A 14,223-nucleotide genomic window follows, 5' to 3' on the forward strand; every position below is an offset into this window, starting at 1 on the left:
CCAAAAGGGTTGCCCATTCTCACCTGTGCCTCTCTCAGCAAAACAAAGATCAGTGAAGAGTCCATACCAAGGGTTTAGCTATGGAAGCCAAGCCTCACCACATGTCTTGCCTCAACACATGAATCTGTCTTAGCTAACATCACTCTGCCAATCAGCCCATGGTGCGAAGACTTTGTCTATTGGTGCTCTGTGTGCTCTTTCTTTAGGTTAGGAAAGTAACCTTTTTTCTTCTATGATTTTGTTGAAAATGTTTTCTGGGCCTTGTACCTATGATTCCTTTTCTATTCCTATTGTTCTTAGGTTTAGTCTTTTCATATGTTTTATGTAAGGAAATTTTTATATTTAACATTGTCTTTGATCAATGAATCAATTTTTTCTATTGTATGCATCCTCTACACCTGAGATTCTCCCTTCCATCTCTTGTATTCCATTGGTGATACTTGAGTGTTTAGATCCTGTTCAGTTATCTAGATTATCCATCTCTAGGATTCCCTCAGTTTTATTGCTTCCATTTCTATTTTTGGGACTTTTGAACATTTTTATTTATTTTCTTCACCTTCTCTTTGACAAAAGTGTGCATTTATTTGTTCAAGAGAGCTTTCTGAGTAGTATGTATTTTCTCAATTCCAGATATAGCGAGAATTACAATGATTCCTATATTCTAAACTTCTTTTGAGAAGATGGTAAATGTGATTAGAAAGAGCACAGGAATGTGTGTGTTGCTTAAGACTATTTGCCAAGTAAACAGCTGATTTTGGGGGCTCAGGAGTTTATATTCCAATGCTTCACAGACATTTAAGTTTTGATTGACATAAGTGTTTTACTACATTTGAAAATACGTAACAAAGGGAAAGAAGGCATGAAGTTAGACGTGTGAGGAGGAGATGAGGGAAGAAAAACTGTGATCAGAATATATTGTATGAAAAAATATTTTCAGTAAAAAACAAATTTAAAAGTATATAACTGAATTGTGTGATTATGAGTCTCATCTTTTTCATTGTTTTTCTATCTAAAGTGTCCACAACATTTTCATGTCAAATTGAAAATTCTCCTTTTTTAAAACTTGTTTGTGAGTACTGATTAATGAATTTCAGAATAGTTGTCTATATTGTTTGCATATGTTGACCAAAAAGGGTGAATGAGAAGGTCTGTTTATATAGCTCCCCCTGATCTTTTTGGTCAAATACTTGGTGATCTGTGTGTTGCTACTGACATTTGAAAAGTGAACTGCTTTAGTGTACACACACATCTCAACACAGGAATAGGGCTGTGCTTTTTTGCAAGAAAAGGAAACTGTATCATTAATTAATATTTTTTCTTGCCAGGACAAAATGCAGGTTGACCAAGAAGAAGGAGGTCATCAGAAATGTCATGCTGAACATACCCCAGAAGAAGAGATTGACCACACTGGGGCCAAGGCAAAGGTTAGTTTTCTTAATTGTGTGGTCGTGGATTGGAGCTTTGTCAGGATTGCATTTCATGTCTGCTTGTCTGGCTGTGTCTGTTCTAGACAAGGTCTCCTGTGTGTAGTACAGGCCTGTCTCACACTTGGAGTGCTTCCTCCTCAGCTCACAAGTAGTTAGTCACAGACCTGCACCACCTACCATAGAAATTAGAAATTAATAGTCTTAGAGAAATGGAGAAACAGAACAATTCCAAATGAAGACAATTTAAGTGTGTAATGCTTGGTATGGCATTTTTGGTCTTATCATAGTTTACTTTAAAAAATAATAATTCTTGCTCTTCCAAGGAAAGGGCTTACAGGCACTCAAAATGGTCCAGCATTTGGCATACTGTTGTAAGCTTTCCTATAGTACATCCTCTAACAAAACTAGGCTGTCTCAAAACCCTGGCAACAGCAAGGGAAAGCACCTAAATCTGAATGTGGTGTGTGACCAAGCAGACTGCCAGGGGTCCATGCTATGAGTCCTTATGAGATTGTCATAAAAACATGTCAGCAGGGCCTGTGGTGGCTGCATGTATGCCAAGTGTGTCCGTGACAGGATCAAGAGGGCTTTCCTTATTGCGGAGCAGAAAATCATTGTGAAAGTGTTGAAGGCACAAGCACAGAGTCAGAAAGCAAAATAAATATGCAACTTTTTAAGTAATAAAAATCAAGGCTTGGTCTATTGAAAAAAATCAGAAAGACAAGGTCTTAAACTCACAGAGCTCTGCCTGCCTCTGCTTCCAGAGTGTTGGAATTAATGGCATGTGCCACCACACTCAGCTAAAACTACTTGAATGTGAGGGTCTAAGCCTATTGTGGTGGTAATCAGGGCAGTGAGGAGCAGGTGAGCTTACATCTTAATCACATTCCAGGTCTGCTGCCATGAGAGCACCAGGTCCCATTGACTGACTGCTTAGGCCTCCCTACCTCATTCAAGTCTCTGAATGAGATAAGTGAAGGCTAGGGAGATAGTTCACGCATGGGTAAGTGCAGCTGCAGTATCATGCTCCCATTGTGACATTCTGCTGCCCCGGGCAGATATCCAGCTGTACAGAGTAGCTGTAAGATTGTTTCCTCCGATTTTAAAATTCTGTAAAACCTCTAAGATGTGTTATACTTAACTTCTGCATTGATCAGTGCATCCTACATTCTGATTTCTCCATGTATTGGTGATGAGCATTTACAGTGTAGTTTCTATTGAGAATGTTACCCTTGACAAATTTTCTGTGTGTATATTTTCATTTTCTTGGACACATCAATGGAATTGTTAGCATATTGTGTGGAGGTCAAAGGACAGCTTGCATATGGGTCCTAGGGATTGTACTCAGGTAGTCAGGCTTACAAGTGTCCAGGGAACAGTCTCAGGGGCCCAGCTGTTTTACAAACCGACAGCAAGCACTGTACAGTTCATAAGATCACCAACAGTTTATGAGAAGGGTTCCAATTTCTCCATACCCTTACCTATATTTATTTTCCTTTGCCAAGAGTTATAGCCATAGTACTATATGTGAAGTAGTAGTTCACTGCAGCTTTGGAGTACAGCTCCATATTGCAAACATAGTAAAGGTTTAGCATTAATTAACTATAAAAGGCTTTTAGAATTTGTGTGTGTGTGTGTGTGTGTGTGTGTGTGTGTGTGTGTGTGTGTGTGTGTGTGTAAGCATGGGGTTGATACTGGAAATTGAACCCAGAGTTTATACATATTAAACAAGCACTTTACTACTGAGCTTCGCTCCCAGCCTAGTACAATAGGTTTGTTTGGCTTTGCTTTTTTGTTTTACCTCTACAATTTATATTTGTTAGTTTTAGAAATTTTCTCTTTTGATTTGAATTTCTTTTACAGGCACCTCCTTCAGACAAGCAAGATCGCATAAATCAAACTATTAAAAAAGGGAAAATCAAGAGTATTGATCTACCTATCCAGAGTAGCCTGTACAGACAACTGACTCAAGATCTTCTCAATAGCTACATTGAAAATGAGGTATGTGAGTTGGAGTTCCTGTTGAATAGCAGCAAATGCATTCTGTCTGATACTGAATTGGTGTCGAAGGCTGTCTACTATATCTAAGCAATCTGGTCTGCAATTATTAAGGAATTATAAATGTCATTAAACTCCTTTTGACAAAATAGTAAGCTGTATTAGTACCATATATAATATTTTCATCTTAGTTATATGAAAAAGTATCCACTTTAGAGAAAAAAGCCTTCTGAAGAGAATTCTTACCCCTGTCCACTTTAAGCCAGGGCTCACGTAGCCTAGGCTGGCCTCAAACTCATTGTGTAATCTATGACCTTGAACCCTTGATTCTCTTGCCTCTCCCTCTGAAATGCTAAGATTATGAATATGTGCCACCACCTCTGGCTCCATCTTTTATATCCTTTAAGAGTAATAAAGTAAGAACAGCCCTTTTTTGTTCTCTTGTTTTGGCTTGGTTTGGGGGATTCTTTGTCTTGTTTTGGGGAGATATTAAAGCAGGATCTTCCTGTATAGCCCACACTGGCTTGAATCTCCGATCTTCCTTTCTCTGCTTTCTGAGATCACAGGTATGTAACATCTCTGGCATACCAAGCCTCCTTTGTAAGTGTGTGATACTTAAAGACCATTCAGAGTGTTGATTAACCATGATTTAAACTTTGCTGCCATTGTTAACGTTTTACCTGCTCTTGTCTATTTTCATGTTTAGTTCTAGTCTTTTGAGAAATGAGTTCTTTCTTTAGTAGTAACTGTATGAAGTGATTATATTTATGTTTATCCTTAAATTTATATTGAAATGGTGCTTCCTAATGTCTACAAGTTCCTAATTTCCAGTCTTTGAAGCATGGTGCATTCAACTATTTACTGCCCATCATTACCTGAAGAAAATTTGATTTTACAGGGTTTGCTTTTTTACAAGTTCCAATACATAATACCTATTAACAAGGCTCTATTCATACATAATAATTCCTAAAAATCTCATATAATACTCAAAATTTATATATTTGGAGCTTGTTTTTTCCAACTGTAGGAAACTATAGTTATTGTACATTAGTGTACAAAATTAATTTTTCATTAATTTTTAAATCCATGCTACTGTATCATAATTTATAAAGGAATTCTTGTGTTTAGAAAACAAAGTGCTTTTAGGTGAAATTTTGTTCAAAAATTATAATTGCATTCTTTCCTTGCTTTTGAGCATAACAGTTGATCTTTGAAGTCCTCAAAACAAGCACAGTATGTAGGTTCTGTTATTGGTCTTGGCTTATGGATGAGAAAACTGAGGCCTATACTATGTATAGTATGCTACCTCAAATCAGATAGTAGCCTTCATATTTGGATCAGGTCTTCATATTTGGATCAGTCTCCAAAGCTCAGCATCACAGCTGCTGTTAATATATCCCTGACTAAGAGTAATGCACCAGGTGTGGAGGAAGACACTCTGTGAGTGACAGCCATGTAATGTGGGTTAGAGTCATCGTAGGGTACCAAAACTAAGAGTCTGTGCCTTTCCTGCTGTCTCCAACAAGTAAATGGGGATGCTGGAGTTTGAACATGTATAGATGTGTTCAAAAGCTATTACAAGGGTTTAAGTTCTATACCATATAATTCATTCACTCAAAGCATACAAGTCAGTGATTTGGGAATATGTTATTTTTAAAATACATGTAGTATAGAATTTAACATCTTAAGACTATTTTCAAGTTTAAATTTTCAAGTTAGTATTCTTCATTGTATTTAGCATTGTCACTGATATTTCCAAAGCTTACAGCTGTCCAAGATGGAAAATGCTGTAGCATGAAAACCAAACTCTCCTCTCCTCCCTTCTTTCAGTTCTCCTTGAACACTCACCCATTTCCCGTCTCCTAAGAGTCTGCCTCATTATGAAGCTCACATAAATTGAATTACACAATACTTGTCCTTTTGTGTCTGGGTCGTTTTACTTAACATAATCTCAGGAGACACTCATATGTGAAACTTCTTCTAAGCCTCATAATTGTCATGTGAACATGTATCATTTATCAGTATATCAGTTAATGGATGTTTCAGTATATATTTTTGGTAATAATAATACCTCAGGAGGTTCTGGCATATACATGTCTGTGAAGTATCTGCTTCCCATTCATTTGAGTATATGCTCAGAATTAGAATTGCTAAATTTAGGGCAACTTATAATTCTGAGATTACATTCATTTAATGTAATTTTTACTTTATTCATTTATTTATTATTTGAGACAAGGTTTTAATATGTAGCTCATGCTGGCCTCAAACTCAGAGATTTGCCTGCTGGAGTCAAAGGTATGTACCACTATGCCCAGCTTCTGTTTCATTAGTTGTGAAGACTCCATACTGTTCCTGTGGTCTGTGGATGTGGAATGTTTTATTGTTACTAGTGTTCCGGGATTCAGTTTCTCTACAATCACAAAGATTCTATTCTTTTTTTTTAAATATGCCCTCTTAGGAAGTAAAAAGTAGTATCATGGTTTTAACTAGCAGGTCTCTAATGTGTGTTTTTTTTTTTGACAATCTGAAACGTTTTTAATAGGGGAAGATGATAATGCAGGATAAATTAGAGAAAGAAAGAAATGATGCTAAAAATGCTGTTGAAGAATACGTCTATGATTTCAGAGACAAATTGGGCACTGTCTACGAAAAGTTCATCACTCCAGAAGTAAGTCTAAAGTTGTAAGAACTGCCTGAATGTTCGTCTGAAAGTCCTACTATGAATTACATTTAAAAGTGTATCAAATTCATTATTGTCAATTTTTGAGCCTACATGGAGATGATTCTTAGTTATTTTTCAAGTTGCAGAAGGATAATGAAAACATGTTTATGAATAAGGTCGGATGAATCTGGCATTGAGCTGAATAGCATCTCTTAATGACTTTTTTCTAAGAAAGGCATTTGTAATTAGTATCTCTTAAATGTATAACTTAGGACATGAATAAGCTGTCTGCAATGTTAGAAGACACAGAAAATTGGCTTTATGAAGAAGGAGAGGACCAACCTAAACAAGTTTATGTGGATAAGCTTCAGGAGCTAAAGGTTAGTAAATTGCTTTAAGGGGTTGGTGACTATTAACTGAAGCAGTTTTTGTAAAGATGATGATGTAAAAGCGTTGCTATTTAGTTTGGGTCATTTTGCTTGGCATGGTGGAACACACTTTAACCTCACTGAGCTCTTGGGTTATACAGAGAAGTTGGTGGGTCTCTGTGAATGTGAGGCCAGCCTACTCTACATAGAGAGTTCAAAGACAGCAGGGGGCTACACACAGAGACCCTGTCTCAAAAATAAAATAAAATTTGAAACCCAATTTTTAAATTTGTGAATTCTGTATGTAGTAGATGGTCATTGTCTTTTTCAAGTGGTTCTACACAGTTTAGCCCCATGCTTTGAAAGGATTGACAGTGGATGTTTGGTTTTGAAGAAAGTCAAGGGATAATCCTTAGTGAATGCTTTAGATAAAATGAGGGTTAAAGTAGGATGAGGGCCATGTTAACACTTTACTTTGTGGGAAGACAGAAGGGACATATTTGTCTTTGTCTGTTTATCATCCTGTAGGGGACAAATGTATTCTGTTAGAACTCTATTCATTCTTTTTAAATGTTTCTTATGTGAATAGAAATATGGCCAGCCCATTCAAATGAAGTACGTGGAGCATGAAGAGAGACCAAAAGCTTTAAATGACTTGGGGAAAAAGATCCAGCTTGTCCTGAAAGTGATAGAAGCACACAGAAACAAGGTACGGGGTAATGGTGGCAGCTGCTGTTAATGTATGGTGACAGTAGAAGTCCTCAGCTCCAACACTGCAGGTCTTACCACTTCAAGACTGAGCATATCAAACTTACAGCTTTTTACTGAAGAATTACCAGTAGAGGATTCCAGGACATTTAAAATCTGAGACTTTCAACCTTTTAGAATTTCCTGAAATCATAGCTTAAGTTTAACCCAGTTGCAAAATGCACTGTTTTCATTTTTGTGTTTCTTACATGAGAAAAAGGTTTTCCCTGACTCTAAACTACCAAACCAGGCTTCTTGCCTGATTTGTTGTTGATCTTCCATCTATCATTCATCATCCATAATCTCCTTTTTTTCTTCATACACACCCAAAACTCTCTCTATTCTCCACTGTTTTGAAGCCTCAGGTAAGGTAATATATGTCATGTGTCCCTTTGGGTAAAGCAGTAAGTGGCTAGTCAGCCATCTAAACAGAGCCTAGCAGACTTGATAGAGATTACTGGTTCACATTATAATCTCCCCTATGCCCATGTCTTCATTGCCTCCATTGAATTGCAGCAGACCAGTAGATACAGGTCTATTTCAGAAAACTCAAAAGGAGTAAGACCATCTTGTTGAACTTGTCCCATGAGGTCAGGTTTACTGGTCACTGCCTGATACTCAGTTAATACCAAATTTGATCATTGATGTTGACACTGCATTCATATGCACAGGAGAGCAGCAGCAGAATCATTGAGGCATCCCATCATCCCAGAAGTTTAGATTTACCAAGCACTTAGTAAATCGTAAGCACTATGAGTGGGTGTTTTCACACTGTTTTCCCCAGGGTATTTAATATGAACTATGAATACTGTTGTCTAAATTCAAATATTAGGAAACTCTGGGTGCTTGAGCTGGGCATGGTGGCATATGCCTTTAATCCCAGGCCTCAGGAGGTCTGCAGATAGAGCCATATCTCTGTTAGTTCTAGGCCAGCCTGGACTACAAAGTGAGTCCTAGATAGCCAGGACTTAGAACAGAGAGAAACCCTGTCTCAAAAAAAAAAAAAAAACCAAAAAAACAAAAAACAAAAAAAAATACCAACAACAAAAAGGAGGAGGAAGAGGAGGAAGAAGAGGAAAAGGAAGAAGAGGAGAGGAGATTGAATGCTTAAGCAGATTGTTGGATTACACATAGTAGATGATGGTAGTCAGTTACACTGAATCAGCTGGTATCAGTGTTATATACCCTCTGTGTGTACACTTTTTTCCAATACACAATTTAATTCTTTATTTCAGAAGTAAGAATTCTGTGTGTTGAAAGAAAATTTATAATTTGGCTAGCCCAATCTTCTTATGTTCCTACAAACAGAAATATTGATAATGGAAAAGTACAGAATGAGGCAGACAGAGTATCAAGCACATTATAAATCTGGCATGGTTGGTGCTCCAATGACTTTAGTGGTCATCATGAGTGTATGGGTTTAAGATATCATCCATAGCAAACCAGGGTTTATTTGATTAGGCATGCGAGTTCTAATTATGTACCAGGATGTTTTGTGGGTCCTGGACTCTAGCAAAAAGAAATTCTGGGCCTGTTTGTTCTCATATGCTTCAGTTGGAAAATCAACTGCTGGTAAAGGGGCTATTGAAAAGGTAAGGAACCTCCAGGAGCTATGTTTGAAAGAAGGCCAACCACTGAGAGAGAGAGAGAGAGAGAGAGAGAGAGAGAGAGAGAGAGAGAGAGAGAGAGAGAGAGAGAGAGATCAGAAAAGAATTGACAGAAGCCAGGGCTCAGAATGTATAGAAAGGAAATGTTCTTGACAACAGAACTATGAGCTAGTGAGACGGCTTCATGCATCAAGGCTACTGAGCCTGACATTTAATCCTGAGGTCACTTGTGATGATCAGAAACTCCTAGGTTTGCCCTCTGACCTTCAGATATGTGTCATTACACTCCCTCGCCCACCCCTGCCTCTCACACTCTGGGGATATATTGAAGAAACAATGAAGCTGCTGTGACTTAAATCTAGGAAGGGAGGGAGCAGACTCCTGACCACAGAAGGCCTCACCCCTTCTTAACTATTGTGAAAAAGTGAGATTTACTATGACACAGGTAGCTTGGAGGTTTTAGAGTCTAGAACCGATCTGACTTGACTTAGGTTGTGAAGCATCTGGTAATTCGTAGGCTGGAATAATACAATCAAGAAATGGTGAAAATTGGAACCAGATAGTGAAAGATCAGAAGTGATTAGAGGTTTGCATTTATCTTGCTTATAAGGTATACATATAACAGTACAAAACTACCCCAGAGTTTTTAATATGGATGGATTGCATTTTAAATATTTTGACAAGGAGAAAACTTCAAAAAGTAGGTGATAATGTAATGAGTTTATTAAATTGTAGTTGTAGAAATTTCAAACTTTACAAAGCCTCTAGTTGGTTAGATATAAGAGTTCTGGAAAAAGGCTCAGGCTATAGATAATTTTTACAAAGCATATTTGATGATTAATGCAAATAAACTAGCAAATAACACTTAATCCCTGAGGCAATAAGAAACAATAAAATATAGCAGCCTAGAAGCCAAGTCCTGTGTGATAATGTGTAATTTGTAATCTTTTTTCCCTTTTTTTTAAGTGATTGGATATTTTTATTTGCATGTCGAATGTTGTTCCCTTCCCTGGTTTCCGGGCCATAAACCCCCTATCCCATTCCCCCCTTCTTCTATAAGGGTGTTCCCCCTCTCCAACCACTCCCCTTTCTGCCTGCCTCCCCCTCTGATATTCCCCTACACTGGGGGGTCAATTCTTGGCAGGACCAAGGGCTTCTCCTCCCATTGGTGCCCAATAAGGCCAACCTCTGCTACATATGCAGCTGGAGCCATGGGTCTGTCCAAGGGTAGTTTTTGGGTAGTGGTTTAGTCCCTGGGACTGGTTGGTGGGCATTGTTATTCTTAATGGGGTTGCAAGCTTCTTCAGCTCCTTCAGTCCTTTCTCTAACTCCTCCAATGACAACTCTGTTCTCAGTTCAATGGTTTGCTGCTAGCACTCACCTCTGTATTTGACATGCTCTGGAAGAGCCTCTCATGAGACAACTATAACAGGCTCTTGTAGCATGCACTTCTTGGCTTCATCAATATTGTCTAGTTTGGGTATTATCTTGCTTATAAGGTATACTTGCTTACATGTATATATGGGCTGTGTCCCCAGGTGGGGCAAGCTCTGAATGGCCATTCCTTCATTCTCTGCTCTGAACTCCATATCCCCTCCTATGAATATTTTTGTTCCCCTTCTAAGAAAGACTGAAGGACAACACTTTGGTCATCCTTCTTGAGCTTCATGTGGCCTGTGGATTATATCTTGGGCAGTTCCAGATTTGGGGCTAATATCCACTTAGCAGTGAGTGCATACCACATGTGTTTCTTTGTGATTGGGTTACCTCACTCAGGATGACATTTTCTAGAAAGATATTGTGTAAATTTGGTTTTGTCATGGAATACCTTGGTTTCTCCATCTATGTTAATTGAGAGTTTTGCTGAATACAGTAACCTGGACTGGCATTTGTGTTCTCTTAGGGTCTGTATGACATCTGTCCAGGATCTTCTGGCTTTCATAGTCTCTGGTGAGAAATCTGATGTAATTCTTATAGGTCTGCCTTTATATGTCACTTGACCTTTTTCCCTTACTGCTTTTAATATTCTTTCTTTGTTTTATGCATTTGGTGTTTTGACTATTATGTGATGGGATGAATTTCTTTCCTGGCCCAATCTATTTAGAGTTCTGTAGGCTTCTTGTGTGTTTATTGGCATCTCTTCTTTAGGTTAGGGAAGTTTTCTTCTATAATTTTGTTAAAGATATTTACTGGCCCTTTACATTGGGAGTCTTCACTCTCTTCTATACCTGTTATCCTTAGGTTTGATCTTCACATTGTGTCCTGGATTTCCTGGATGTTTGGGGCTAGGAGCTTTTTGCATTTTACATTATCTTTGAGGGTTGAGTCGATGATTTCTATGGTGTCTTCTGCCCCTAAGATTCTCTCTTCTGTCTCTTGTATCTGTTGGTGATGCTTGCGTCTGTGCCTCCTGATCTCTTTTCTAGGTTTTCTAACTCCAGGGTTGTTTCCCTCTGTGCTTTCTTTATTGTTTCTATTTTCACTTTTAAATCCTGGATGGTTTTATTCAATTCCTTCACCTGTTTAGTGGTATTTTCCTGTAATTCTTTAAGAGGTTTTTGTGTTTCCTCTTTAAGGGCTTCTACTTGTTTACCTGTGTTACATTTTTTAAGGGAGTTATTTATGTCTTTAAAGTCCTCTATCTTCATCATGAGATGTGATTTTAAATCCAAATCTTGCTTTTCCAATGTGTTGGGACATCCAGTATTTGCTTTGGTGGAAGAACTGGGCTCTAATGATGCCAAGAAGTCTTGATTTCTGTTGCTTAGGTTCCTGCGCTTGCCTCTGGCCATCAGGTTGTCTCTGGTGTTAGCTTGTCTTGCTGTCTCTGACAGTGACTTGACCCTCCTGTAATCCTGTGTGCCAGCACTCCCATAGACCTATTTTCTTTCATCCGATTCTGAGAACAGAGAGCTGCTCCTGGGTTTGTGTGTCCTGAAGCCTCCAGAGAGGTGGCTTGGAGCAGAAGAGTTGGTCTTACCTCTACTCTCAGGTGTTGTCAGCTCTCTAGGCAAATGGCTTTCAGCTCTGGGCTCAGGCAGAAACCGGAAGGGTCCTGCCCCTCTCTGCTCCTAGGTGCCCATATCCAGAGGGCCTTAGGCAGGTTCCTTTTGGGCCAGGAATGTGGGCAGAAGTGGTTCTCTCCTCTGAGCTCTCAGGATTGTCAGCACTTCTGAGAGTCCAGCTCCCTCCCCCATGGGATTTGGGTACAGAGAGCTGTGGGACATTATTTGCAATCTTATAAAGAAATCTTGAATGTCTGAAAAAGCTTAACAGTTTTGAAAATGGCCTCTTCCTGGTCCCTGCTTTTTAACTTTGGGGTTTAAACTCAATGCTTTAAGAGGCTAAGGCTGAAGATAAGGATAAACACAGGGGTAGCTAGGTGAGACCCTTTCTGAAAACACATAGGGGAAAATAAAGACATTAAAAGAAGTTTGTTTTTTAATAAAAAAAAACATTTTAATTAGCATATACAGTATCATTTCATCCTGTCTTTTTCAAAGGGAATTTGTTTGGGTTTATCCCCTGCACCTTCTGCTTCCTCCTGCATCATGCTTTCCTGTTGTGATTGTCCTCCCTCACTGTGCTTCATCCATGTGTGCTCTCTTACCCTCTTCCCTTCCTCAACACTTTCCCTTCCTGTTCATCCTGTTTTCTAGGCTGCCAATAATCCTTATCAGGAAATTTTCTTGAGTTCATATTATGTTGCTGCTTCTTTCTGCTCTTTTGGGTACTGGTGTAACCTGGCTTTGGGAGTGGTTTCCTAGATGTAGACGCTGTAGCTGTGTTGTTTAGACAGAATTCCACTGTCTTTTTTTTTAAATCAAGAATACACCACCTACTTTTATGGTATGTTCAAGAATTTTCTTTCTCCCTCATTATATACCTGTGCACTTATTTTCGCCTTAATCTGTATAAATTCTACTCCATCCTAGCCTCTCTTGCCTAATACACAGCCTCCACTAGTAGTTCTTTTCCAAAGCTAACTTCTGAGAGTCCTTTGCAAGTCTGCACTGATTTTATATTTTTACCCAGTCTCTTTGTTTTGTGTCATCTCATATGTGGCATTTTACATGAATATAAATGAAGTATGTCATAAGTAAGAATATAAATATTTTAGGGAGAAATTATCAACAAGCCATTGCTTACTAAAAGTTAGTTACTTCTTTCTCTTTTACCATTTTATTAATTCTTAATAGGATGAAAGATATGACCATCTGGATCCTGCTGAAATGGAAAAAGTTGAAAAGTACATCAGTGACTCCATGAACTGGCTAAACAGTAAGATGAACGCGCAGAATAAATTAAGTCTTACTCAAGATCCCGTGGTAAAGGTGTCAGAAATAGTTACAAAGTCAAAGGTAAGCAACTCAAACTCCATTGAAAACACACCTTACTGATGTGTGTGAGGACAGCAGTGAGTGTGTGGCTCATGGGAGAGTGGAGGAGAGCTCTGCAGTGGTTGATTCTCAGCTGTCCCTTTCAGGTGGGTTCAAGGATAGAGCTCAGGTGGTCAGCCTTGCCTAGCAGGCACCCCGTACCTGCTGAGCTGCCTCATTGGCTAAAACTTCCTCCTTAATTAGTGTGAGCACTAAAATACATTTAAGGACTGAAAAAATTAACGGATGTCACCTCTGAGAAATAATCAACTGACAGAGGAACAATTTAGGCCAGACTTGGCTTTGCTGACTCAACTCTAGGTTTTATGGAGTCCCCACTCCTTTTTCAAAGTTGCCACACATGCTGGATTTTAAGTTCTGGAAGTAATACAGAATGAAGTATAGCAATGTGATCACCCTACATATCCAGAGGCCTTGAGACTTTAACAACTTGGTTGCAATAGGTCTGTCTTTAGAGTGTGAAATCCTCCACTGTGTCCTGTTTGTAATTGTATGTAACCTCAGATAAATGTTGAATTTTAATAAATGCTAATAATAAACATGTCAAAAGGTATAAACATGGCAGCAAAACTGTGCAAATTGTAGTAAGTGAAAACTCTGAGCTAGAGGGCTGACAAAGAAGTGTGTCCCTAGTCACCGAGAATTTGTCATTTGCTGTGCTCATGTTCCTAAGCTTGGCATAGTTAGAAGGATGTGGAACAGTAAGTACTCTCCCTCACCAATTTATACCTGTACAGTTTTCCTGGAACATTGTGTCAGAGCATACACACACATATATGCCAAAAAATTTGGAGTGTATACCTGTTGCCAAAACTCAAAATTCTAGAAACTACTGCATAAATCGAAGAATTGCTACTGTATGTGTGATATAGCTATCAAATATATTTTTGTTATAAAGACATTACAACATATTGTACAAAAAGAATTATAAAACCATAATAAAATCACTTTCCTAGGCACTAAACACAGCTCTCACTTGAAAGGAAATAAGGACATAATTCATTGTGAACAACC

At 38.5% G+C, this 14,223-nt stretch overlaps 1 protein-coding gene across 2 annotated transcripts in view; it reads left to right on the forward strand.

Moving 5' to 3' along the window:
* Hspa4l (heat shock protein family A (Hsp70) member 4 like) overlaps window positions 1–14,223 on the forward strand; it is a 58,059-nt gene that overhangs the window by 36,772 nt on the left and 7,064 nt on the right. For both annotated transcript variants that reach the window (NM_001106428.2, XM_039102005.2), the window contains exons 14-19: window positions 1,326–1,424; window positions 3,291–3,428; window positions 5,968–6,093; window positions 6,360–6,467; window positions 7,045–7,164; window positions 13,009–13,170. In NM_001106428.2, the coding sequence (NP_001099898.2) occupies window positions 1,326–1,424; window positions 3,291–3,428; window positions 5,968–6,093; window positions 6,360–6,467; window positions 7,045–7,164; window positions 13,009–13,170 (753 nt within the window). The remainder of the gene's footprint in view (window positions 1–1,325; window positions 1,425–3,290; window positions 3,429–5,967; window positions 6,094–6,359; window positions 6,468–7,044; window positions 7,165–13,008; window positions 13,171–14,223) is intronic.

The sequence above is a fragment of the Rattus norvegicus genome, chromosome 2 (assembly GCF_036323735.1).
Source record: "Rattus norvegicus strain BN/NHsdMcwi chromosome 2, GRCr8, whole genome shotgun sequence".
Taxonomy (NCBI): domain Eukaryota; kingdom Metazoa; phylum Chordata; class Mammalia; order Rodentia; family Muridae; genus Rattus; species Rattus norvegicus.